This window comes from Pelophylax lessonae, assembly GCF_965119305.1.
Source record: "Pelophylax lessonae genome assembly, chromosome: 12".
NCBI classification, from domain to species: domain Eukaryota; kingdom Metazoa; phylum Chordata; class Amphibia; order Anura; family Ranidae; genus Pelophylax; species Pelophylax lessonae.
In genome coordinates, this window is record NC_138779.1 from 59,364,996 (window position 1) to 59,389,040 (window position 24,045).

Genomic DNA, 24,045 nt, shown 5'->3' on the forward strand with positions numbered 1-24,045 from the left:
TGTGATTTGAGGATGGATTTACATCAAGGGACACTACTTTTTTTTTTTTTTTTTTAAAAAGGACTTTTCAAAAAAACGGTCTTTTGTGTTTATTTTTTTGTACACTTTTTTTCGTGAATGGGTAAGGGTACGATGTACCCGATACCCTTTCACATGGGGGGGGGCAGGATCTGGGGGCCCCCTTGTTAAAGGGGGCTTCCAGATTCCGATAAGCCCCCTCCATCCGCAGACCCCCACAACCACACACAACCCAGGGTTGTCAGGAAGAGGCCCTTGTCCCCATCAACATTGGGACAAGGTGCTTTGGGGGCCACCAACGCCTTTTTTTTTGTTTTTACATTTTGGCATGGCGTTCCCCTTAAAATCTATACCAGACCCAAAGGGCCTGGCATAGATTTAGGGGGGGGGGCCCATGCCTTTTTTTTTTTTTAATTCTGTCATAGGGTTCCCCTTTACCACTTAAATACAAGGGCACTTTCACCGCCTTCCTGCCTAGACTAATTTTTAGCGCTCATTGGCGTCTATGGGAAATGTTGGTCAGCTTGGAATGGCACTGCTCACAAAGTATAAGTGACAGGGACATAACTTGGGGAGCACAGAGAGGGGATCCAGGACTAAAACATGTCTATACATTTTAAAAGTGGGGTATGATCTGAACACTACACTGACTGCACTAAACTAACATAACACACTATCCACCTACCTAACCTCTATTGTCACACCATATAAATGGCTGCTGTGCAAGCAGCAGCCTTATATAGTATGGGGAGTGGACTTAGCCCCTGAGTCATGATTGGCTAAAGGCACCCTGCCTTTGGCTAATCATGGCTCTGACAGGACATTGTGCTGTGATTGGCCAAAGCATACAGGTCAGGTGCATGCTTTCGCCAATAACAAGCACTTAATTGCACTGCAATTGTGCAGTGCATTATGGGGCGCTCATCGGCGGGCGAACTTGCCCCTGAGCGGCCGCATGTGTTCGTGTGTTTGGCGAACACACGATCACCCGATGTTCGAATCAAACTTGCGTTGGACTTGAAAATCCAGCCCAACCCTAAGGTGGACTTAGAATTGAATTGTTTTTGATGTGATATCTATGGCTAAGCCAGCCTGATCTAAAATAGCATTGCCTCTGTCTGGGACCTGCAAAGCATTTTCATATGTCAACCCTACAAAAATGATTGTGGGTGGAGAAATTGTTGTGAAATCCTAGAGTAGGTGCCAAGGACAGATTGGATGTTGTAGAATAAAATCTCAAGAATCTGGCAAATATTTGATTAGTTATGGACATTATGGACACTCTTCTCTTTGCACTGGAGCAATCGAACATGAATGTGATACTGTTTATTTTTTACCATCTCAGCACAGATCCTCCAGTGACTTGTTTATTAGGCCAAAGGCTAATCCTGCATATCCTGTGCCTCCATCGTTACACGCATTCCTATGTTAGCTGCAGCATGTATGAAACATGTTCTCTTTGTTTTCCTTTCCACTAGGAAAAGTGCTGCTTCCTGAACAGGCAAGATTGGGGACATGCATGTCTTAGCAGGCAGTGTGTGCCGGATATCCCATCTGTTTCTTTTTTAGCTTCAGTCTTAAAAGTAGAAAATAAGGACTTTATATTGTCTTCTATTTGGGAACCAGTTTAAAAATTGTATATATTTAACCACTTAAGCCCCGGAGGATTTGGCTGCTCAAAGACCAGGGCCTATTTTGTGATTCGGCACTGCGTGACTTTAATGGACAATTGCGCGGTCGTGCGACGCTGTACCCAAATTAAATTGATGCCCTTTTTTCCCCACAAACAAGGCTTTCTTTTGGTGGTATTTGATCACCTGTGAGATTTTTTATTTTTTGCTCTATAAACAAAAAAAGAGCGTAAATTTTGAAAAAATAACAATATTTTTCACTTTTTTTTTTTTATATGAAATTCCCCCCAAAAAAAAGTAAAAATTAAAATTTTTTAACATTTTAGGGCAATTTGTTTTCTGCTACATATTTTTGGTAAAAAAAATCGCAATAAGCGTATTTTGATTGGTTTGCTCAAAAGTTATTGTGTTTACTAACTAAGGGAAAGATTTATGTCATTTTTTATTGTTTTTTTTTTTTTTTTAACTAGTAATGGCGGCGATCTGCGTTTTTTTTTTTTTTTTTTTTTGCGGGACTGCGACATTTTGGCAGACCGGACCCCTGACTAACATTTTTGACACTTTTGGGGATACCAGTGACATTACTACAGTAATCAGTGCTATATATATGCACTGTTACTGTAAAAATGACACTGGCAGGGAAGGGGTTAACTTTATTAGAGATCCAGGGATTAAGTGTGTCCCCTAGGGGCGTGCTTCTAACTGTCAAGGGGCATGGCTTTTGATGTAACCACAGAGACATACGATCCTACATAGCAGGATCGTATGATCTCTGCTGTTACATCAGGGAGAATGACAAGCGGCTTTGTTTACATCAGCCGCCTGCCTTTCTCCCTCTCCAGTGGGAGATCGCGAGTGGCCAGCAGACATCGGAGCCGCCGGTCACTCATGTGGGGATCCCTGTGAACAAGCGGGGGCGGGAGGGCGCCTCCGGCGGCGCGTGCTCGCCCCCTATTGGTTTGCGGGTGAGTGACGTATCGGTACGTCACTTTGCCCAGGAGGGGCTGATCGCCGCAGTATATGTACTTGCGGCGGTCGGCAAGTGGTTAAAAAAATAAATAAATTACAGCTGTCTTTTCAAAGTAAATCTAAATTGGGTATAATGGCTACCATTGCTCATCACTTCTATGAACATGCCAATCCTCTGGCTGTCATGCATCCTGTTATTACATCATTCCAAGCAATTTTATCATGCAAGCAGTGTAAGTACTGGTATCTGAACTTGCATCATTTTTTTTTTTTTTTTTTTTTTTTTTTTTTTTTTTGCAGTCTACTGCACCTAACCTCTCCCTTTTGCAGATCCTCTCCAAGTCATTAAGGTTTCAAGGCTGATGTTTGGTAACTCGAACCTTCTGCTCCCTCCACATATTTTCTATGGGATAAGGTCTAGGCCACTCCAGGACCTTAATGTGCTTCTTCTTGAGCTACTCCTTTGCTGCCTTGCTGTATGTTTTGGGTAATTTTCATACTGGAATACCCATCCATGACCCATTTTCAAATTTTTTAAATCGATTTTGGTCTCATCTGACCACAACACTTTCACCCAGTTCTCCTCTGAATCATTCAGATGTTCTTTAGCAGACTTCAGACAGACCTGTACGTGTGCTTTCTTGAGCAGGGGGACCTTGCGGGCGCTGCAGGATTTAGTCCTTCACGGCGTATTGTGTTACCAATTGTTTTCTTGGTGACTATGGTCCCAGCTGCCTTGAGATCATTAACCAGATTCTTCCATGGAGTTCTGGGCTGATTCCTCACTTTACTTATGAACATTGAAACTCCACGAGGTGAGATCCTGCATGGAGCCCCAGACTGAGGGAGATTGACAGTTATTTTGTGTTTCTTCCATTTGCGAATAATCTCATCAACTGTTGTCACCCTCTCACCAAGCTGCTTGGCGATGTTCTTGTAGCCCATTCCAGCCTTATGTAGGTCTACAACCTTGTCCCTGACATGCTTGGACAGCTCTTTGGTCTTGGCCATGGTGGAGAGATTGGAATCTGATTGCTTCTGTGGACAGGTGTCTTCTATATAGGCAACAAGCTGAGATTAGGAGCACTCCCTTTAAGAGCGTGTTCCTAATCTCAGCTCATTACCTGTATAGACACCTTGGAGCCAGAAATCTTGCTGATTGATAGAGGATCAAATACTTTTTTCACTCATTAAAATACAACTCAATTTATAACTTTTTTGAAATGCGCTTTTCTGGATATTTTTGTTGTTCTGTCTCTCACTGTTAAACTAAACCTACCATTAAAAAGATATTTCTTTGTCAGCGGGAAAAAGTACAAAATTGGCAGGGGATCTAATACTTTTTTCCCCTCACTGTAAGAGCCGGTTCACACTGGGGCGACTTGTCAGGCGACTTAGTCGCCTGACAAGTCGCGCTCCATTTAGTGCAATGGAACCGTTCTAATCAGAGCGACTCAAGCCGCTCCGACTTAGAAAAAGGTTCCTGCACTATTTGGGGGCGACATTGACTTTTATTAAAGAAGTCGTTTGCAAGCCATGCTGAAGTCGCGCTGCAGGGGGCAGCTTAGGAGTCGGGCGTCTTTGAAGTCACCCCAGTGTGAACCGGCTCTTAGAGTTACAGCAGCTTTGTTCAGCTTTCCTTCTGTCTTACCCTTTGTTTGCGATAAAAATGGAATAAAGTTTTTTTCTTTCAAATAATTTTAGATGTTCTAATATAATATCAACAACCTTTAATCTCTCTTCATTTTGCAGGTTTTGCTTTTGGCAAGTCTTTCCTGATCAGACCAGCGGCAGGTTTACCACAAGATCGTCCTTCATTTCAAGATTCACTAATCCATGTTTCATCCAATAGACAAGGTAAGAGAAGTAGTTGGCCTGTAGGCACTAGTTGATTGCTGTACTTTGACCTGTTTTAGATGGAATGACATAAAACACACAGGCTCTGTAACAACTAGTTCTAAAAATCTTGCTGACAGAACAAATTGCACTGTATAGCATTTTAGAAGGTTTTTAGCATTTTTAGGTATTTTAATGCAAAAGTGATGCAAGCACTGGGAAAGCCAGCTTGGCTAGAAAAGGGTACAACGTGTACCTGAGAAATGAGTTCTCACAGGATAATTATGGCTTTGTTGATTGTTAATAATGGGGGTAGCAGCTGCATTTACAGCAGTCCCTTTGAAAGTCTTGAATGATGTGGAGAAACCAGAGCATGTTGCTCTGCAGAGAGATATTGTGTAGTGTAGGGCTGCACGATATTGGGAAAAAAAGAACATTGAGATATTTCGTTTTCAACTATATATATATATATCGCGATATTTCTCTGGGTGGAATGCAGAAGACTGATTAGGCAGAGTCGGGACTCTCAGTTGTGGTAGGAGGTAGAAGAACACAGCCCGACATGACATCTGTCCCACACGTTCCCTCTGCCGCCCTGGAGCTAGTTCTCTTGACCGAGCATTGAGCGCGGCACAGTGAACCAATCAGGTGTGCAGGCACGCGTGATTGGTTAGCTGTGCAGCTGCTCACGGCGTGCTGCTCACCGCTGAACGTGTGGGACGGCTGCCAGCACTGTGAGTCCTCCTCTTCCCCCCCCCCGAGTCCCGACTTCTCCCTGCCTAATGGTAAATATTGTGTCTTTGGCGATATATATATCGCCCATGCCCGCAGAACGATAGTCGATATCACATCGACTATCGTTCAGCCCTAGTGTGGTAGCAGATTTGGCAGGAAAGATCTACCTTTTTTGTGGGTCTAAACTTTTGCATCCTTTTTGATCAGTTTTTGCTTTGGACAGGCTGTCTGTTATGTAATACCAGGCATGCTGATTACATATTTCTCACGCTAGACGTACATTAAAACAGTTGCATCTTGTTTGAAACTTGAGCAGCCATATGGACTCACTACCTGTACAAAAAAAGCTCAGGAGATTATAAAAAGGCTGCTGCTCTTATAGTACAAATACCTGGGGAAGTTCAACAGAAATGACTGTGTTGTATACTTTAACTTTAGTGTAAATTAAACCCTTTCTCACCGCTGCCTCCCGGCTCATAAGGGTTCTAAATTCTGGGAGGTGGAGGCGGGAATTCCGATCATGTGGCCGCTGTGGTTGGCAGTCACAGGGTGCATTATCAGAAAGCTCCTGATCACAAGTGTGCATCAGGAGCTTTCTGGTACCCACTGATTACTCCATGCATCAGGAGCTTTCTGGTACCCACTGATTACTCCATGCATCAGGAGCTTTCTGGTACCCACTGATTACTCCCTTCATCAGGAGCTTTCTGGTACCCACTGATTACTCCCTTCATCAGGAGCTTTCGGTACCCACTGATTACTCCCTTCATCAGGAGCTTTCTGGTACCCACTGATTACTCCCTTCATCAGGAGCTTTCTGGTACCCACTGATTACTCCATGCATCAGTAGCTTTCTGGTACCCACTGATTACTCCCTGCATCAGGAGCTTTCTGGTACCCACTGATTACTCCCTTCATCAGGAGCTTTCTGGTACCCACTGATTACTCCCTTCATCAGGAGCTTTCTGGTACCCACTGGTTACTCCCTGCATGCTCCCGGCACAGTAAAGTGTATACATAAGGATGCATAGACAGTATGTGCCATGTCAGTGGTAAGAGGTTAAAGTTCACCTTTTCAGAAACAATGAAAAGTTAAAACTATCACTGTGCACCACCCCCCATCCCCCCTCTACTTACCTCCATGGGTGTTGAGCTGTCAGTGCCAACGCAGCCGCCTGGGGATATGACATCCCCGCTTTTCTCCCTCTTCTTTCTGCAGCGATTCCGGGACAGTAGAACGATTCTGATTGATCAGTGCCGGCACAGGGCATCGCTGATCGATTACAGTAGCCCTGCAGAAAGAAGATGGAGAAAAATGGAGATCTCAAATCCCTGGACCGCTAGTGCAGTGATAAGTATGTGTATGTTATAGGATTTATTGCAGTATATTGTGTGTTGTGTGTGCATTGGACTGGAAGCACTATGTTGTACAACATATCGCCTGGGCACACATAGTATATAGAATACATGGTTTTTCTTAAGTTCTCCTTTAAATGAAATGAATCTAAACTTATGAATTCAAGGCTTTTGAAAAAGTATCTCTACAATGTAAGTTTTATTAGAGACAGGTCATCCAGGATAGGAAGATTTTTAAAATTCTTATTATTCTGTTTTTAGCAGCAGGATCCAAAGGAGCCTCCCTCCATTGGACAGGGGAGAGAGTACTAAGTGTGGCTCTCCTGGGTCTCATCCCTGCAGCTTACATGTATCCAGGAGCTGCAATGGACTACTCTTTGGCTGCTGCCATCACTCTGCATGGGCATTGGTAAGTTCACTGTTCATAGAATATTTTATATTGAGTGGAAACTTTAAAAGAGGTACTTCACTCCCCCTGTATATTTTTTTTTCTGTTCCCTTGCCTTGTCTGCTGGATTTTCCTCAAAAATATTTACATGCTCAGCAAATCCAGCGCTATCCTGCTATGATCTGCCAAACCAATGCTTCATGCTGGCTCCCACACCGCCATCTTTCTTTTCTGACATCATCGGGAGCCATCTGTCTCTGGTTCCAGTGCTAACATACTGATATTGTGCAGTGTAACAAAAACATTCAGTTCCTTTATGCAAATTGTCGTCGTTGTGTGTCTACCACCTCCTTATCCAAACAGCTTACCAGATTTTTAGATTCTTGTATTCAAATTGGTCATTAGCGCATTCAAACCACCAGGAATGTGGCTATCATTCACTGTCCTTACTGACAACGGAATGAGAGGAGACAAACTTTCCATAGCGTAATACAGTTTTATTTAAAATTAATAATAAAAACACTTCTATAAATTCACATTTGTCGGTGGCAGGTTTTGGCACTAAAAGAATAGCATCAGAATTGTATAGACTCCAGTTCCACTGGCTATCTCTAAACTGTGGGAACTGGGTGTCCTGTGCGGGCTGGTGTCACAAGCCTAGACTCCGCCCTACATGTTTTGTCATTCAGCATTGTCAGGAACGGTGTACAAGGGTGTAAAAGTAAGTGTAAAGGCCCGTACACACGTAGCGATTGTCGGCCGTAAATATTCGGCCAACGTCCGATCGGCCGATTGTCGGCTTGTTAGTATGATGCTTCCGACAACCGACTGCGACTTTGCGGCCGAACAGAATCTGGTGTGCAGGCTTTAAAATTTTTGTTGGCCGTCACCAGAACGGCCGATTGTTCCTCAGTCAGTACAGAATTTGGCCGACAAACAGCAGATGAACAAGACTGTGCATGCTCAGAGAAGAAAAGACAAGGAAAGTTAACCATCACATGACATCCCTTCTGCAGTCGGCTGTTGTTGGCCGACAAAATTCGTGTGCAGTCTTTAGCACTTTTCAACCGACAGGACAGCACCGGACAAAAGACGGCCGATCGTTCGGCCGACAATCGCTACGTGTGTACGGGGCTTAAGTTGTAGGTAAGTAGGTGTAAGTTGCTTGGATAAGTAGGTGGTGGGGACACAGCAGAAGACAGTGAATTGCATGAAGGGGATTGCGCAATAGCACCTAATGTTTGTTTATTCTTGTTATGTGGTCTGATGGCGGACACAGTACATTTGCATAAGTAACAAAGCTGTCATATGAAGAAAGACAACATGTTACATAGTTGTTAGTGAGGTTGAAAAAAGACATCAGTCCATCCAGTTCAACCTATGTTATTATGGAAACTTTTAGTTGAGTGTTTTAGAGAGTTTTCTCAATGCACATTGCACTTTATGCTGAAGTTGGCAAAACAATTGCTTTTTGAACACATTGTATGATACCTGTTGCACATTTTAATGAGTTGCATGGTTTGATGCACTTTGTTTTTTTTGCACGCAGAAATGTTCCATAGTTTTTTTAGGGATTAGGTTTAGGGCTGCAACTAACGATTATTTTCATAATCGATTAGTTGGCCGATTTATTGTTTTGATTAATCGACTAATCGGATAAAAACCTCAAAAAAAGAAGGTTGGTGTATAATTTAGTTAATATTCTTGAATATTTATATGCAGTGGTAAATATAAATATCCAACTATATAGTTGGATATTTAATCCACTCTGAGACAGATATATGTATTATTAGAGGTATAAATGTGGTAAATATCACTTAGAGATCAATATTTTTAAAAGACCTAAAACACTGTTTTGCAAATTCTTAGACCGAAATGGTATATAATATTTATGATAGACTCCCCTTATTAATAAGCATGTAGCTTGATACAAGCTCCCTGCACCTGCTGTGACTTATGCTGGCCATACACAAACTAAATTTTTTAGAACATTTTTAAAACATTCATACGATTTTTTTCTAACCATTAGTGGGGTCTATTCGCGGTTCCTTGTCAACCACAGTAACATGAAAATTTGAAGGAGCAGAATAGAAAACTACTCGATCAAACGAATATTCAAATAGTGTATGTGGTTTTTGCTCAGAAGTTATATACATTTTAAAATTTAAGTGGGATTTTCAAACAACACTCGTCCATTCAACGAATATACAAATAATTTTTGTACAAATATAAATGGAAATATTTTTGTCCAAAAATACAATTTCATGTATGGGCAGCAGAAGACCTTTAGTAGCAGCAGCATGCTTTTTTTTTTATCACCCGTCATGATGGGGGTTAAAAAAAAAAAAAAAATAGCCCTTTATAGTAAAAAAAAACAGCAGATATCACTACTGTAATATAATTATAATTTCTACTGTGAAACAGTGAAAGTATTATATCTTGTATCATGTGTATGTATATGAAAAAAAAAATATGCTCAGAAGTCGGATATGCAGGATATTTTACCTGGGAGTCAGACATGAAGCTATATGAAGGGTGGAGGGGGGGGAAATAACATTTTAACATTTTTATATTAAAGTACTGTACTACTAAAAGCTGAGAATTTTTTTTATTGATCCAATAATTTTAAATATAATGCACAATACTAGTTCACTTTTACTTTAAATGTAATTGTAATGCCTTATATCACCTCTAGTCCATCGGCCTCCACCTTCCCTGGGTTCAGATGCTCATCTTCCCTGCACAGAGCCCTTAAAGTGATTGTAAACGTTGGATTTCTTCTTAACAACAATCTTGTCATACTTTCTCTCTGTAATTATTTTGCACAGAGCAGCACTGATTCTCCTCTTCTGCCCCCCCCACGGCACTTCTGGCCCCTCCTGCCTTCAAAGTGCCCCTTTAGAAAGCAGCAAAGTATCGTACTGTATAGAGTGTCCCTATAGCAAGGTACATAAACCTCTGCCTTTAGAATCACTTGGTTCCTTCTCTTGCCTTCTCTGCCATCTACATACATGTATGTATGCTACGTATACATTGCACTGTATTTTCTGATATGTAAACAAATAATGCATTCTGTATGCAGGACAACTAATCGGCTGACCGATTAATCGATTGCGAAAATAGTTGACAACTATTTTCATAATCGATTCGTTGCTGATTAATCGATTAGTTGTTTCAGCCCTAATTAGGTTCACATGTTAGAAAATACATTTTTGGGAAAGCGCAGTACAGTACACAGGTGGTTAAAAATATCTGGGTGATATTTAAATATGGCAGCAGAGTGTAAGGAGGTGGTGTGAACACATTGCATATAGATGCTTTCATTGTGTTTTAGAAAAACCTTAATATATTAAAAAGTGATAAGGATATATAACCAGCATCTCAGAACAAATATAAATATATTTTATAAACGTATGTCAAACTTTAAATCTAGAGGTAACAACACTAAGCGTCCACAGGTGGGTAAAAGTGTCAGTTTTTTGGCTTGGTGTTTAGGTAGGTGCTCATCTTGGGATCACATTAAAGAGGTTGTAAACCGAGAAACTTTTTTTTTTTCTTTACATCCTGAAAGAGAAAGACATAATGAGCTAGTATGCATCGCATACTAGCTCATTATCAAATACCTTAGAACGAGCCCTCGCCGCGCCGCTCTCTTACCTCTATGTCTTCCGGGATCGCGGCATCCGGAGCTGCGGTGACGTCACTCCCGCGCGCGGGAGCCGACGGTCACGGCACAGGGCTCTGAAGGAACGGCACGATCGGCCGTTCCTTCAGAGCGCATGCGCCAGTGACGTCACTGGCTGCATCAAATGTAAATATCTCCTAAACGGTGCATGTTTAGGAGATATTTACAGTACCTATAGGTAAGCCTTAATATAGGCTTACTTATAGGTACAAGTGTCAGAGGAGGGTTTACTTCCTCTTTAAGAAAAAAGACAAACTAGAAATTGTGTAGTTCTTCATATGCCTTCAATGCTTGTAAATAAACAATGCTCTCATGCTGGGCATACGCCTTGAAAACTGGCAAATAAACAAGAGAAGAAAAAGTTATTTCATGCTGGGGATAGTCACCCTGTTTGGCGATGCTGCTCTCTAGTGATCCCACTACGCAATGGAAAGGCACTGAAACAGCATAAAAAAGAGCACACAACTGCCTAGGGTAATTCAATTTATTAATTGCAGTGTTGAAACCTTATAAGAATGCACTCACATGGTTCCAGATAAAAATGAGCATGTCTCCATTAGCCACAACTCCCCTTGATGGTTGCTGTAAGGTCCATGTAGACTGAAAACTCCCGATGGAGCCTGCTGACAGCTACAAGCCAGTCCTCAGCGTGCCAATGCTACTGTGCATGCGCCTAGTCTAGCTGGCGCCTCACTCCCTAGCCAGAAGACCGTGACACAGAGAGGGGTGGAGAAGACATGTCATTGTTGCCACCACAATGTACTTTGGAGGCGTGGCCTACTTTGTCAAGTCACGCCCCCCATGCGAACCAACACCTCCCTCAGCCTGAATCTTAAAGCGGCCATACTCGGAAAGGGTGGTGTATGCAGATACAGCAGGTGGGACAAGGGCAACCCTCTTTTGAATATTAATTACTAACAAATCATCAAGAATTCATATTACATAACATTCAGAAGTCTTAAAAAATTCATAAGTCCATAGTGGTAAAATTTGATGATGACAATATTAAATAAGGAATTATTAGAAAAGACAAAAAAAATAGGAATAAAAATAAATAATTCTACACTATCATATTAAAACCGGTAATTGGCACACGTGTACAAGATGAACTAATCAACATAAACGTATATACCAGAGTTGATGTACAGTGGGTATGTATATATTCTGTAATGTGTATGTATGTATGTATGTCTGTCAATATTGGCCTTAATTAGGATTGAGAAGGAGATTAGATGGAAAATAGAAAAATTAATAAACTATCACTCTCCATGCGACCACAGGGAGCACCTAACTTAAACAATTAGACCATCACCAATGGCACATGAGGAGGGAATACAATTGGTGGATTAACCATTTGACCTCCTGAAGATTTGCCCCCCTTTATAACCAGACCATTTCTTGCGATAAGGCATTGCGTTACTTTAACGGACAATTGCACGTCGTGCGACACTGCACCCAAATAAAACTGATGTCCTCCCCCCCCCCCCCCCCCCCCCCCACAAATAGAGCTTTCTTTTGTTGATCTTTGATTACCACTGTGTTTTTTATTTTTCACGCTATAAACAAAAAAAAAAAAAAGACCAACTATTTTGAAATAAAAACAGTATTTTTTACTTTCTGCTATAAAACATATCAAAAAAAAAAAAAATCTAATTTCTTGAAAAATTTAGGCCAATATGTATTCTGCAGCATATGTTTGGTAAAAAAAAAAATCTCAATAAGCGTATATTTATTGTAGGGCTGAAACAACTAATCGATTATGAAAATAGTTTTTAACTATTTTCATAATCGATTAGTTGGTCAGCATACAGAAGGCAATATTTGTTTACATATCAGGGAATACAGTGAAGCACACATACAGCTCAGTACACCGTCCATACAGGTCAGTATACACAGTGCAGCACACATATATGTCAGTAAGTGCCTGAGAACTTGTGAATGTGTGGGGAGCAATGCCTCATGGGACATGTAGTTCTGGGCAGGAAGTGAGTGGTTCTAAAGGCAGAAGTTTTTTCTACCTTGCTATAAGGGACACTCTATACTAGACTATGCAGCTTGCTATTGGGGCACTTTGGAGGCAGGAGGAGCCAGAAGCATTAGTGGGGCACCCCAGAAGAGGAGAATCAGGGCTGCTCTGCGCAAAATCATTACACAGAGCAGGTAAGTATAACATGATTGTTGTTTTTAAAAAAAATCACTTAGAAGACTCTGTGCAGGGAAGATCAGCATCTGAACCCAGAGAAGGTGGAGGCTGATAGACTGGAGGTAATATAAGGCATTACAATTCAATTTAAAGTAAACTTTCACCTGTATGGTGTATTATATGTAAAATTATTTATATCCATGGAAAAAAGTCTCAGCTTTTAGTACTACTTTAATATAAAAGATTTATATCTCTCTTCCACCGTTTATGTCTAACTCCGAGTTAAAATGCCCAAATATCCTTCTTCTGGGTGTGTTTTATTATTATATATATATATATATATATATATATATAAGTAATTATTACATTTACCGTTGCTCAGTATAAATGAGCCCCTTAGTCGTGTTTATCTGCTCTTTTTGTACTATAAAAAAAATATATATTTTTAGTTTTTTTAACTCTATTATTACAGGTGATTAACCACTTTACCACCGGAGGATTTTGCTGTCTTACGTCTGGGCCACTTTTTGCGATTCGGCACTGTTCGAATTTAATTGACAATTGCGCGGTCATTTACGTCCTTTTTTTCCCCACAAACAGCTTTCTTTTGGTGGTATTTGATCACCTGTGCGATTTTTACTTTTTGCGCTATAAACAAAAAAAGAGCGACAATTTTTGAAAAAATAATATTTCTCTTACGTCCTCCGACAGTCGCCGCCCCTTCATATTCATCACCAATAGGGGTTAATGACCTTCTCCGCAGGAGTAGCTAGGCAACAGAATATGTTAATAAGGCTTTTAACATATCCCACCCCCACGGGGGTGGTCCCCTCAGTCAATACCCTCCTACTTCCTGTGTCCATACCTCAGTTTCAATGTCTAGCTTGTTAGGAGTAGCTGGATGTCTCTATGCTGGGGCATTTTGTCTCAGCCTTTTCTCTTTTTTTGATTTATTTGAAGTTTTTTTCTCTCTCTTTACTTAGCTGTTCTTTTTTGTCAGCTTTAGTTCTTCTGATGAAGAGGATCGTGCGGGCTGGGTCTCGGGCTGATCCCCCTGGTCGCAGGTTGTGGGTCAGTGGCTTCCCAGTCTGCCTTCGAGCGTTCAGTCAGGTATTTTTCCTGGCACAATGAACGACCCATCCCTTCTCGCTGCAGGGATGCTAGGTGAGGTGGCTACCTCACTGGACGCCTTGCGGTATCGCTCCGCAATCCTCCTGCGTCCTGGCTTCGACTCTCCCTGTCCCATGTGCAGTGGCTTGATCGCTTGTGCGGGTTCCCCACGCCTTTTAGGAGGTAAGTGTATCTGTGTGGGGACCTGTCTGTTTGGGGGGTGTCAGTCTGGGACTGTGTAACCCTGACCCTGTTCACACTGCTAGAATCCCTGTCTGTCTTGGCTGCACTTTGTGACATGCAAGGAGGGGGGCTGTGCTGCACTATCTCTGGGATCAGAATGTGTGCTGTTCTTCATGTGTGACAGGCTGTGTGCTGCGGGGCATGATATGTGTCATGTTTGTGCATACTGCGGCGACCGCTGCGGCGGTCCGCCATTATTTTTTATTACACTTTTTGGCGCCAAGCGCCGCCATTTTGGCGGCGATCGCTCCGGCCTCATGCTGACACTGTAGGCAGCCATTTTCTTGTAGCCTTCCATAGGCTTTAATAGAGCGCCCTGATTGCATCACTTCCTCTTCTCCTGGGTGCACCGATCGAGGCAGCAGCAGCAGCGGTGGTCTCTGCAGGTTTTTACCTCTCTATCCTACAAATCCTTGCCTGAGTTTCTGTGCCTTTTCCCTGTGGGGGCTTGTGCTAGTGTGTGAGTGCGGTGGGCTGCGCTGACCGCGCTTTTAAAGGGGCAGTTGCTATTTGTTCTCCTGCTAAATTTTTGTTTGGGGGCATGGATTCTCAGGAAAGCAAATTTCCTCTCACCTTGGTGGGAGGCCAAGGGGCTGCTGTTTCCCCCCCAGGGGGGTGATTTGGCTGCTGTTGTGGCTAACCTTGCTGCTCAGGTGCAAATGCTTGTGGCTGCTCAATCCACAAAACGGCCCAGGGTTTCTATTTCCTCGGATTCCGAGGGTGAGGGTGAGGGTGATGGGGCTGCTATGGCTGGGGTCTCCTTGTCGGGGTCCCGTTCCTCCCTGGATCTTGTGGGATCAGAAGTGGAGGCTGAGGTGGAAGGGGTTGATAATTCTCCCCCTGGCTTGTCTGAAGAGCTTGCACTCATGGATGAATTGGTTGCTTCTATCAAACAAACACTGAGCTTGCAGGATGAGCCATGTCCTCCTGCTGTTTTAGCTTCCTATGGGACGCAGCGGAGACGCAGAACTTCACAGGTTTTTCCCTGCACTGATGATTTTCAGCGCGCTGTTAGTGAACAGTGGCGCAATCTGCGGAAGCCTTTTGCTGTGCCAAGTAGGTTCAAGCTGCGTTATCCTTTCACGCCCGCTACTGATGAACGTTGGTGTGTGCCACCTCCGGTGGATCACGCGGTGGCGGTTTTGAATAAGTCTACTGCGATTCCTGCTGAGGATACGCCGGTGTTCCAGGATGCGACGGACAGGAGGCTGGAGTCTCTTACCCGTCATACTTATTCGGTTACCGGTTCTATGCTCCAAGCTATTTTTGCTTCGCTTATGGCAGCTCAGGCTGTCGCATATTGGACGCAGGTGCTTAGGCGCGTCCTGGTGGCTGATTCTGCCCCTCCGGCGACGCTGGCTATGGTGGATCAAATCCATCAGGGTGTCATGTATTTGTGTGATGCGGACTTGGATATAGTACCGTTGGCTGCACGTGTGCACAGTGTGGCGGTGTTGTCGCGCCGCCTGATTTGGCTGAAGTGTTGGTCTGTGGACCAGTCTTCGCGCAAGACCTTGGCTAATTTGCCATATAACGGATCTCGTCTTTTTGGCGACTCCTTGGATACTCTGATTAAGGGGATCACGGGTGGTAAGAGCACGCTCTTGCCCCAATCCCACAAGGCTAAGGCGGCTCCTGGTAAGAAGACCGCTTCCTTTCGGCCCTCTCAGGGTTCCTTTCGTGCCTTTCGGTCACACTATAAGGGCAAGCCATTCAAAGGCCAAGGCTCCCAGAAGAAGCCGTGGACAGGTAAGCAGAAGTCCAGCCAGTCCGGATCCGCTGCCCATAACAGTGCGGCCTGAAGGGGCGCCCTCACCCAGTTCTGGGGTGGGGGGACGCTTGCTCGGTTTTCTTCAACCCTGGCTGGCCCGCATTCGGGACAGGTGGGTTCAGGAAATCGTTCGATCTGGCTACAAGATCGAGTTTCTCTCCCGGCCGGAGAGCAGATTTTTTCCCTCAAATCTTCAACTGTCTCTGGAGCGTTTGCGGGATCTGCACCTAGCGGTGCGGGACTTGCGGGCTCAGGGAGTAGTGGTTCCGGTGCCTCATCGGGACAGATTTCGGGGGTTCTATTCCAATCTGTTCACCGTGCCCAGGAAGGAGGGCATGGTGCGTCCGATTCTGGACTTGAAGGCTCTGAACCGCTTTGTGCGGGTTCGCAAGTTCCGCATGGAATCCCTGCGGTCGGTGGTGGCTGCCTTGGTTCCGGGGGAATTCATGGCCTCCATCGACTTGAAGGATGCGTATCTTCACATCCCCATTTTCGAGGGTCACCAGAGGTACCTTCGATTCGCCATTGCGGAGGATCACTACCAGTTCGTGGCGCTGCCTTTTGGCCTCGCTTCGGCTCCACGGGTGTTCACCAAGGTGCTTGCATCGGTTCTGGCTTTGTTGAGAGCCCAGGGCATATCTGTCCTGGGGTATCTAGACGACATTCTGGTTCGGTCTGCGACCAGCCAGGGTCTCGTGAAGGACCTGTCCATCACGACGCAGACTCTGCAGGAGTTTGGTTGGACGATAAACTTTCCAAAGTCGACGCTGTGCCCGTCGGTTCGTCTTCCCTACCTGGGGATGATTCTGGACTCGGTCCAGGCGAGGGTCTTCCTGCCGAAAGACAAACTCAGGTCTCTTCAGGAAGAAGTCAGGTCCCTCAGGGACGTTCCGTGTTCGTCCATCCGGACGTGCATGCGCTGTTTGGGATTGATGGTCTCGGCTTTCGAGGCGATTCCCTTCGCCCAGTTTCACACGAGGGGTCTACAAGCGGAGATCCTGTCCAGGTGGGACGGGCGACCGCGATCTCTGGAGCTCCAGATTTCATTGAGTCATCGCACCAGAAGGGATCTTCTGTGGTGGCTCCAGTCCCCGACGGTGTCGGGGGGCAAGTCCTTTCGTCCTCTCTCATGGACGGTGATCACCACGGATGCCAGCCTGTCGGGCTGGGGTGGTGTCCTGGGCGTTCTGTCCGCCCAGGGAACTTGGTTGGTGGAGGAATCCTCCCTTCCGATCAACATTCTGGAACTACGAGTGATAAATCTCTGTCTGCGACGTTGGTCGGACAGGCTGCAGGGCCGTCTGGTTCGGGTGCAGACGGACAATGCCACAGCGGTGGCCTACATCAACCACCAAGGGGGCACCAGGAGTGCCCGAGCGGCTCGGGAGGTGGCCGAGATTCTGTCTTGGGCCGAGACTCACGTCCCGGCGATAACGGCAGTTCACATTCCGGGGGTGGAGAACTGGCAGGCGGATTATCTGAGTCGCCAGACCCTGGACCAGGGGGAATGGTCCCTCCACCCGGATGTCTTCCAGATGTTGTGCGCGAAGTGGGGTCTTCCGGAGGTGGACCTGTTCGCGTCTTGTCTGAACAACAAAGTAAAGAGGTTCGTGGCAAGGACGTGCGATCCTCGGGCAGACGCGTTGGTAGCTCCGTGGCATCAGTACCGACTGATGTACGCATTTCCACCGATTCAACTGCTGTCCAGGTTCCTGCGCAGGTTGAGCTCGGAACAGCACGCGGTGATTCTTGTGACACCGGACTGGCCTCGCCGGTCCTGGTACGCAGACCTCGTGAATCTGGCGGTCGACGCTCCGTGGCGTCTGCCTCTTTGAGAGGATCTCCTGTCTCAAGGGCCGATATTCCATCCTGCTTTACAGTCGCTGGCTTTGACGGCCTGGCTGTTGAAACCGAGGTCCTGAAGGATAGGGGTCTCTCCCCTGAGGTCATTCACACTTTGATCAACGCGAGGAAGTCTTCCTCGGGGAAGGTCTATTACCGTACTTGGAAGGCCTATTTTGCCTGGTGTGAGTCCAGGGGGCATTCCCCTCGCACGTATTCGGTGTCTCGGGTGTTGTCCTTCCTTCAAACGGGTGTTGACCAGCGTTTGGCGCTGGCTACGATTAAGGGTCAGGTGTCTGCGTTGGCCGTTCTTTTTCAACGTCCTGTGGCATTTAACTCCTTGGTTGGCACTTTTGTTCAAGGGGTGCGACATCTGGTCCCTCCTAGGAGGGATCCTCTGCCTCCTTGGGATTTGAATCTCGTTCTATCCGTGTTACAACATGCTCCTTTTGAACAGATCAGGAAGATCTCATTGGCTATGTTGTCCAAGAAGGTCGCCTTTTTGGTGGTGATCACTTCGGCTCGCAGGGTGTCTGAGCTGGCAGCTTTGTCCTGCAGGTCTCCGTATCTGGTCGTTCACCTGGATAAGGTGGTCTTGCGACCTAACCCTTCTTTTCTTCCGAAACGGATTTCTGATTTTCACCTCAATGAGGATATTGTCCTCCCTTCGCTCTGCGCGAAGCCCAAGCATCCGAAGGAGGTGGATTTGCACTCTCTGGATGTTGTTCGGGCGATCAGGGTGTACCTGACGTCGACTGAATCCTTTCGCAAGTCGGATTCCTTATTTGTCCTTCATGAGGGTCCTCGGAAGGGCATGGCGGCGTCGGCTTCTACCATCGCCAAGTGGATCAGACAGACCATTGAACAGGCATATGCTTTGAAGGGGAAAGTTCCTCCTATGCCTGTGAAGGCGCACTCTACTAGATCTTTGAGTACGTCTTGGGCCTGTCATCATCGGGCTTCCGTGGCCCAGGTGTGTAAGGCGGCGACTTGGTCGTCCGTTCACACCTTCACTAAGTTCTACAAGGTGGATGTTCAGGCATCGGCTGATGCTTCCTTTGGCCGCAAGGTTCTTAGTGCGGCAGTACCTTAGGATCCCTTGTTTTGGGCCCTTGACTGTTTGGGATAGCGTTTTATCCCTGAGTTATTTGTTTTTTCCTGGGTTGTTGCTCCTGTTGAGCAATTTTTTTCATGCTACCCGGCTGTGTTCCTTCCCTTGGTAAGGTTGCTTTCTCTGTTGTGGAGACGGCGTTGCCTTGGGCGCGGCTGCGTTTCCCACCCCTCATGTTTACACTGCTATGGGACGTCCACATTGGTGATGAATATGAAGGGGCGGCGACTGTCGGAGGACGTAAGAGAAAACGAAATTTTTGTAAAATCTTACCTGTAAAATTCCTTTCTCTGAGTCCTCCGACAGTCGCCGCCCCCGCCCCTCTTTTGGTGTTTGATTATATACTCTACTGCTATTCCACTGAAACTGAGGTATGGACACAGGAAGTAGGAGGGTATTGACTGAGGGGACCACCCCCGTGGGGGTGGGATATGTTAAAAGCCTTAATATTAACATATTCTGTTGCCTAGCTACTCCTTACAAAAATTCAGTTTTTTCACAGTTTTTTATATGAAATTCCCCCCAAAAAAATGTAAAAATCAAATTTTTTTATCATTTTAGGCCAATTTGTTTTCTGCTACATATTTTTGGTAAAAAAAAATCGCCATAAGCGGATTTTGATTGGTTTGCGCAAAAGTTATTGCGTTTACTAACTAAGGGAAAGATTGCTGTCGTTTTTGGTGGGTTTTTTTTTTTTTTTAACGAGTAATGGCGGCGATCTGCGATTTTTTGCGGGACTGCGACATTGCGGCGGACAGATCGGACCCTTGACTGACATTTTTGACACTTTTGGGGGTACCAGTGACATTACTGCAGTAATCAGTGCTATAAATATGCACTGTTACTGTAAAAATGACACTGGCAGGGAAGGGGTTAATTTTATTGGAGAGGGAGGGGTTAATGTATGCCTGGTGCTTACTGACGTGTGGGGGGAGGTGACTGAGTGACACAGGGACAGATCGCAGGTTCAGCTATGCTGAACCCTGCAATCTGACACTGCCTGTCACTTAGGAGATCCGCCCGCTTGTGTAAATCCAGATTTGATTCCCCAACGATCGGAGAAGAGCAGCGGCGATCACCGCTGCTCCTCCCCTGGCCCGACTCCCGCTGTGACTGAATACAGCGGGAGCGAGCCTCCGGCGGCGCGCGCGCGCCGCCGAGAGAGGGGAATGTCTGGCGACGTAGGTCTACGACGCCAGACGTTATCGAACCACTTTGCCGCAGTAGAGCTCTAGTGAGCAGCGGTAAAGTGGTTAAAAAAAACATGCTGCTGCTACTGAACGTCTTAGGCCTGGTTCACACATATGCGTAGTTTGGTGCTTTTTGTAGAAACACTACAGTTCATTTAACATGGTTTTCTAATGAGACACATTCACATCTATGCTTTTTTCAGCTGCTGCATATTTGTAACAGGCCAAGGACTTTTTTTCAACACAAAACAGTGCATATTTTTGCTTAAATAAACTTCAATGAAGAAGCTACAGAAAAACACGTGTGCGTTTTTGCCATGAATTGCATCTAAAAAAATCTACCCAACAACAAATTCGCTAAAAAAAGCATTAAAAAAATACAAAACACAAATCTCAGCAAAATCGCGTGTGCAAAAACACAAAACTCACAGCAAAAGGCACTGCAGAAACGGATCAAAACAAACTTCATAGGCGTGAACCGAGCCGTATGCTGGCCGTACACGTATCGATTTTCGAACGAGAATATTCATACAAAAAATCTTTGTACATTCGGTGAATGAAAGAATGTCATTTGAAAATTTCACTTGCTTTTAACATTGTTTTAAAATGAATGTAAATTCTGAACGAAAACCACACACTGTCTGAAAATTCCTTTGACCAAGAAGTTTTCTATTCTGCTCCTTCGAATTTTCCCATCACTGTGGTTGAAAACAAATGTTGATTTGACCCCACTAATGATTAGAAAATCAAATGATCATTCTTAAAATTAACTTTTTTATTTTATTTTTTATTTTTTTATTTTTTTTTGAAGGGAGACATTATTTTTTATGTCCAGAATAAGTGACAGCAGGCGCAGGTAGCTTTTATCAAACCACCTGCCTATGACAAGGGAGTCTGTCATACGTAATATATTACATTTCTGTCTGAAAAAAATCGGCAAAAAAGTCTCTTTATTTTATTTTTTTCTTTAAATAAAAAATGTGATCTCTGAGTCTGATGATATTTACCAAATTCAACCTTTCATTGTATATACAGTTTATCTCTTCTGTCATTCTCACAGTGGATTAGAGATTTTGCTCCTTAACCATAGAGTTGGTTATTTATACGGTATTTACCACTGAATATAAATATTTAAGAATAAATTGCTTTTTTTTTTTTTTTTTTTTTTTTTTTTTTTAAACTTTGCATATTACCTAAATTATACAGCATACTTTTTTAAGGTTATTATCCGATTAATCAAAATCATAATCTGCCAACTAATCGATTATAAAAATAATCGTTAGATGCAGCCCTAGTATATTGATTGGTTTGTGCAAAACTTATAGCATCTACAAACTATGGGATATATACTGGAATTTATTAAATTTTTTTTTTTTTTTTATAAAAGTAATGGTGATGATCAGCGGTCTATCGTGGGACTGCGATATTGCGTGGGTATTTGGACACTGACACTTTTTGGGAACCAGTGACACTTAGGCCTCATTCACACCATGGTGCAGAGACGTCCGTTTTTCTGCACGCTTTCTGGAAGGGCACAAAAAAAGATTGTTCTCTCTGTTCCCTGTTCACACCACTACACTGCACAAGAAACTGATATGACATTATTATTAGTGTAAATAGCGCACATAACTGATGCACTTGAAAACTGATCTTGCTTTTCCCATCAGTTTTAATGCATGTATGTTGTGAACGAGCCCTCATACAGTGATCAGTGCTAAAAATATGCACTGTACTGTTTTTCACGTTTTTGCTCTATAAAACTCCTGTGCTCCCCAAATCTTGTGCGCACTCTCCGCTTGGGTGAAATTGGCCTGCCCATATACAGTTCGTAAGTTGGGCAGTCTCTGCTCAACTGGCCAAATTTCGATCCATGTATTTGGCCAGATTAAGTTTGTGGTGTTGAAATGCTAGGTGCTCACTTTATTTTCCTTGGATTACTAAGAGAAGTTTAGGCACCTCAACGTCTCAGCCAAACATTGCAATGCCAGTGAACTTTGTTACTTTGTACAAACCTATTTGATGGTGTTGTTTCCTTGCTCATGTGTTATTTCGTTCATACATTGAGTAAGACTGGATGAAGAAATTGATTGCATCTGGCTACGTGAAATGCTATACATAGTAGTAACGCTTGAAAGAAACACACCAAAACACACATCATGTTCAACCTCCTATGTGTGTTAGTTTTATGCATTCGGAAAAACACCCCCTATAAGCATAATCCAATTAGCTGTAAGAGGGCAAAAAAACCTTTTGTCTTTGTTTTTGTTTTCCTCTCCATCTTTCAACCATATGCCAGCAGTCAGATAAATCCCTGGATCAGCCTCCTTTTGAATAGAAGTCTCATTACTTTACGTTGCCGTGATTTGAATAGCAAAACTCAGCCTCACCTATTCTAACAACTTAAAGTGGTTGTATATGCAAATGGATACAATTAATCTAGCCTCCATGTTTGTTCATTAAGCAGTGCAGTTTGGTTTTTTTTTTTTTTTTTTTTCCAATTCTAAATACCTTTTTTTTTTTTTTTTCTTTCTGCTCATGTGTGGTCACCTCCTCTCTCTGTTCTGTATCCCGATCTAAGAGTGGGAGGGGCCGAGGTTCCCCTTTTGTTTTAGTACACTATAGTCAATGATGGCTGGAGGCTGAAGGAGAGGAGGGAAAGGGGTGGTGAGATTTGTGATCTCACTGAACACTAAGGCCCCTTTTACACTGTCCGCTCCGTTGGCAGACTCCGTTTCTCTCAGCGAAATCGATCCGCCGAGCAGGCGGATAGCAGCTCTGTCTCCGCTCTGTGTGCGGAGACAGAGCTGTCAGGTCCCCGCTGTCCTCTATGGGGGAATCGGATGAGAACGGATCGCCTGTCCATTCTCATCCGATCCAATCCGCCAGACGGATGGAAAATAGGGTTTCCATCCATCCAGATTTGACGGACAGGATCTGATCGGATCGGATGTCAGCGGACATGTCTCCGCTGACATCTGCTGCCCCATAGAGACGCAAGGGGCATCCGTTCAGATCCGCCTAAAAAACTGACAGGCGGATCTGAACGGTCCGCATGTGTGAAAGGGGCCTAAGGAGCTGACGGAGGGAGGAGGGGGGCTGCAGAGATGCACAGGACAAAAGCTAGATGACAGAGGCACATATCCTGACCACGATCTCATGGTTCAACAGCCATGATAAACGTGGTCTTCTCACAGAGGGGGGAAGTCAGGACAAGGGAGACACAAGGCCCCCTGGCTGGATTTAACCCATAAGTGCTGCTGACTTGTTGAGGTCAATATTTTCTGGTAAGCAGGTGGAGGATATTACTTGGTGGTGGAAGAATTTATCGTCACGGGGAAGATATACTTTGAAAATTGTGTTCGGACACTATTTGATTTTATTTTTGCACTGGTGTTAATTTATCGGTGTAGAAGGATTTTATTTTGGGATTTTTATAATATAATTTTTTTCTTTTTTGGTGTTTTTGTTAATATTGCACATGGAAAAATCTGTGTGATATTTATTGCACAGCACAACTTCACTTTTTGTATATCATCTCATGCTACCAGTAATGACACTGAACCTAGCCAAATGCAAAACTAGTGAAAAACAGTCAGAAAAGATGAGTAGGGAAAAAAAAATGTAATTTGCCTCCATCTGTAAAACCTTTCCTGTTTTGGAGGTTGTCTCATTGTTACCCATCTAGTACACCTCTTAATTTCATTGACACCAAACCAGCTGAAATTGATTAATAACCCCTCCTGTTACCTAACTGACCAGATATATATCAGAAGTTAATTGACTTGCTGCTATATACTCTGATTGAAAAGTGTTCCTTTAATGTTTTTTCTTTAGGTGTGTGTTTGTTTATATTTATATATATATATATATATATATATATATATATAATGTGTGTATATATGTGTATTTATAAGTTTACATACCCTGGCAGATTTTATGATTTCTTGGCCATTTTTCCGAGAATATGAAAAACACAAAAACTTTTCTTTCAGTCATGGTTAGTGTTTGACTGAAGCC

At 44.0% G+C, this 24,045-nt stretch overlaps 1 protein-coding gene across 2 annotated transcripts in view; it reads left to right on the forward strand.

The window, feature by feature from the left end:
• The window catches only part of SDHD (succinate dehydrogenase complex subunit D), a 36,680-nt gene that overhangs the window by 11,237 nt on the left and 1,398 nt on the right, over positions 1–24,045 (forward strand). Inside the window, exons 2-3 of one of the 2 annotated variants that reach the window (XM_082273234.1) lie at positions 4,371–4,475; positions 6,807–6,954. In XM_082273234.1, the coding sequence (XP_082129360.1) occupies positions 4,371–4,475; positions 6,807–6,954 (253 nt within the window). The remainder of the gene's footprint in view (positions 1–4,370; positions 4,476–6,806; positions 6,955–24,045) is intronic. The other variant, XM_082273235.1, reaches the window with a different exon arrangement.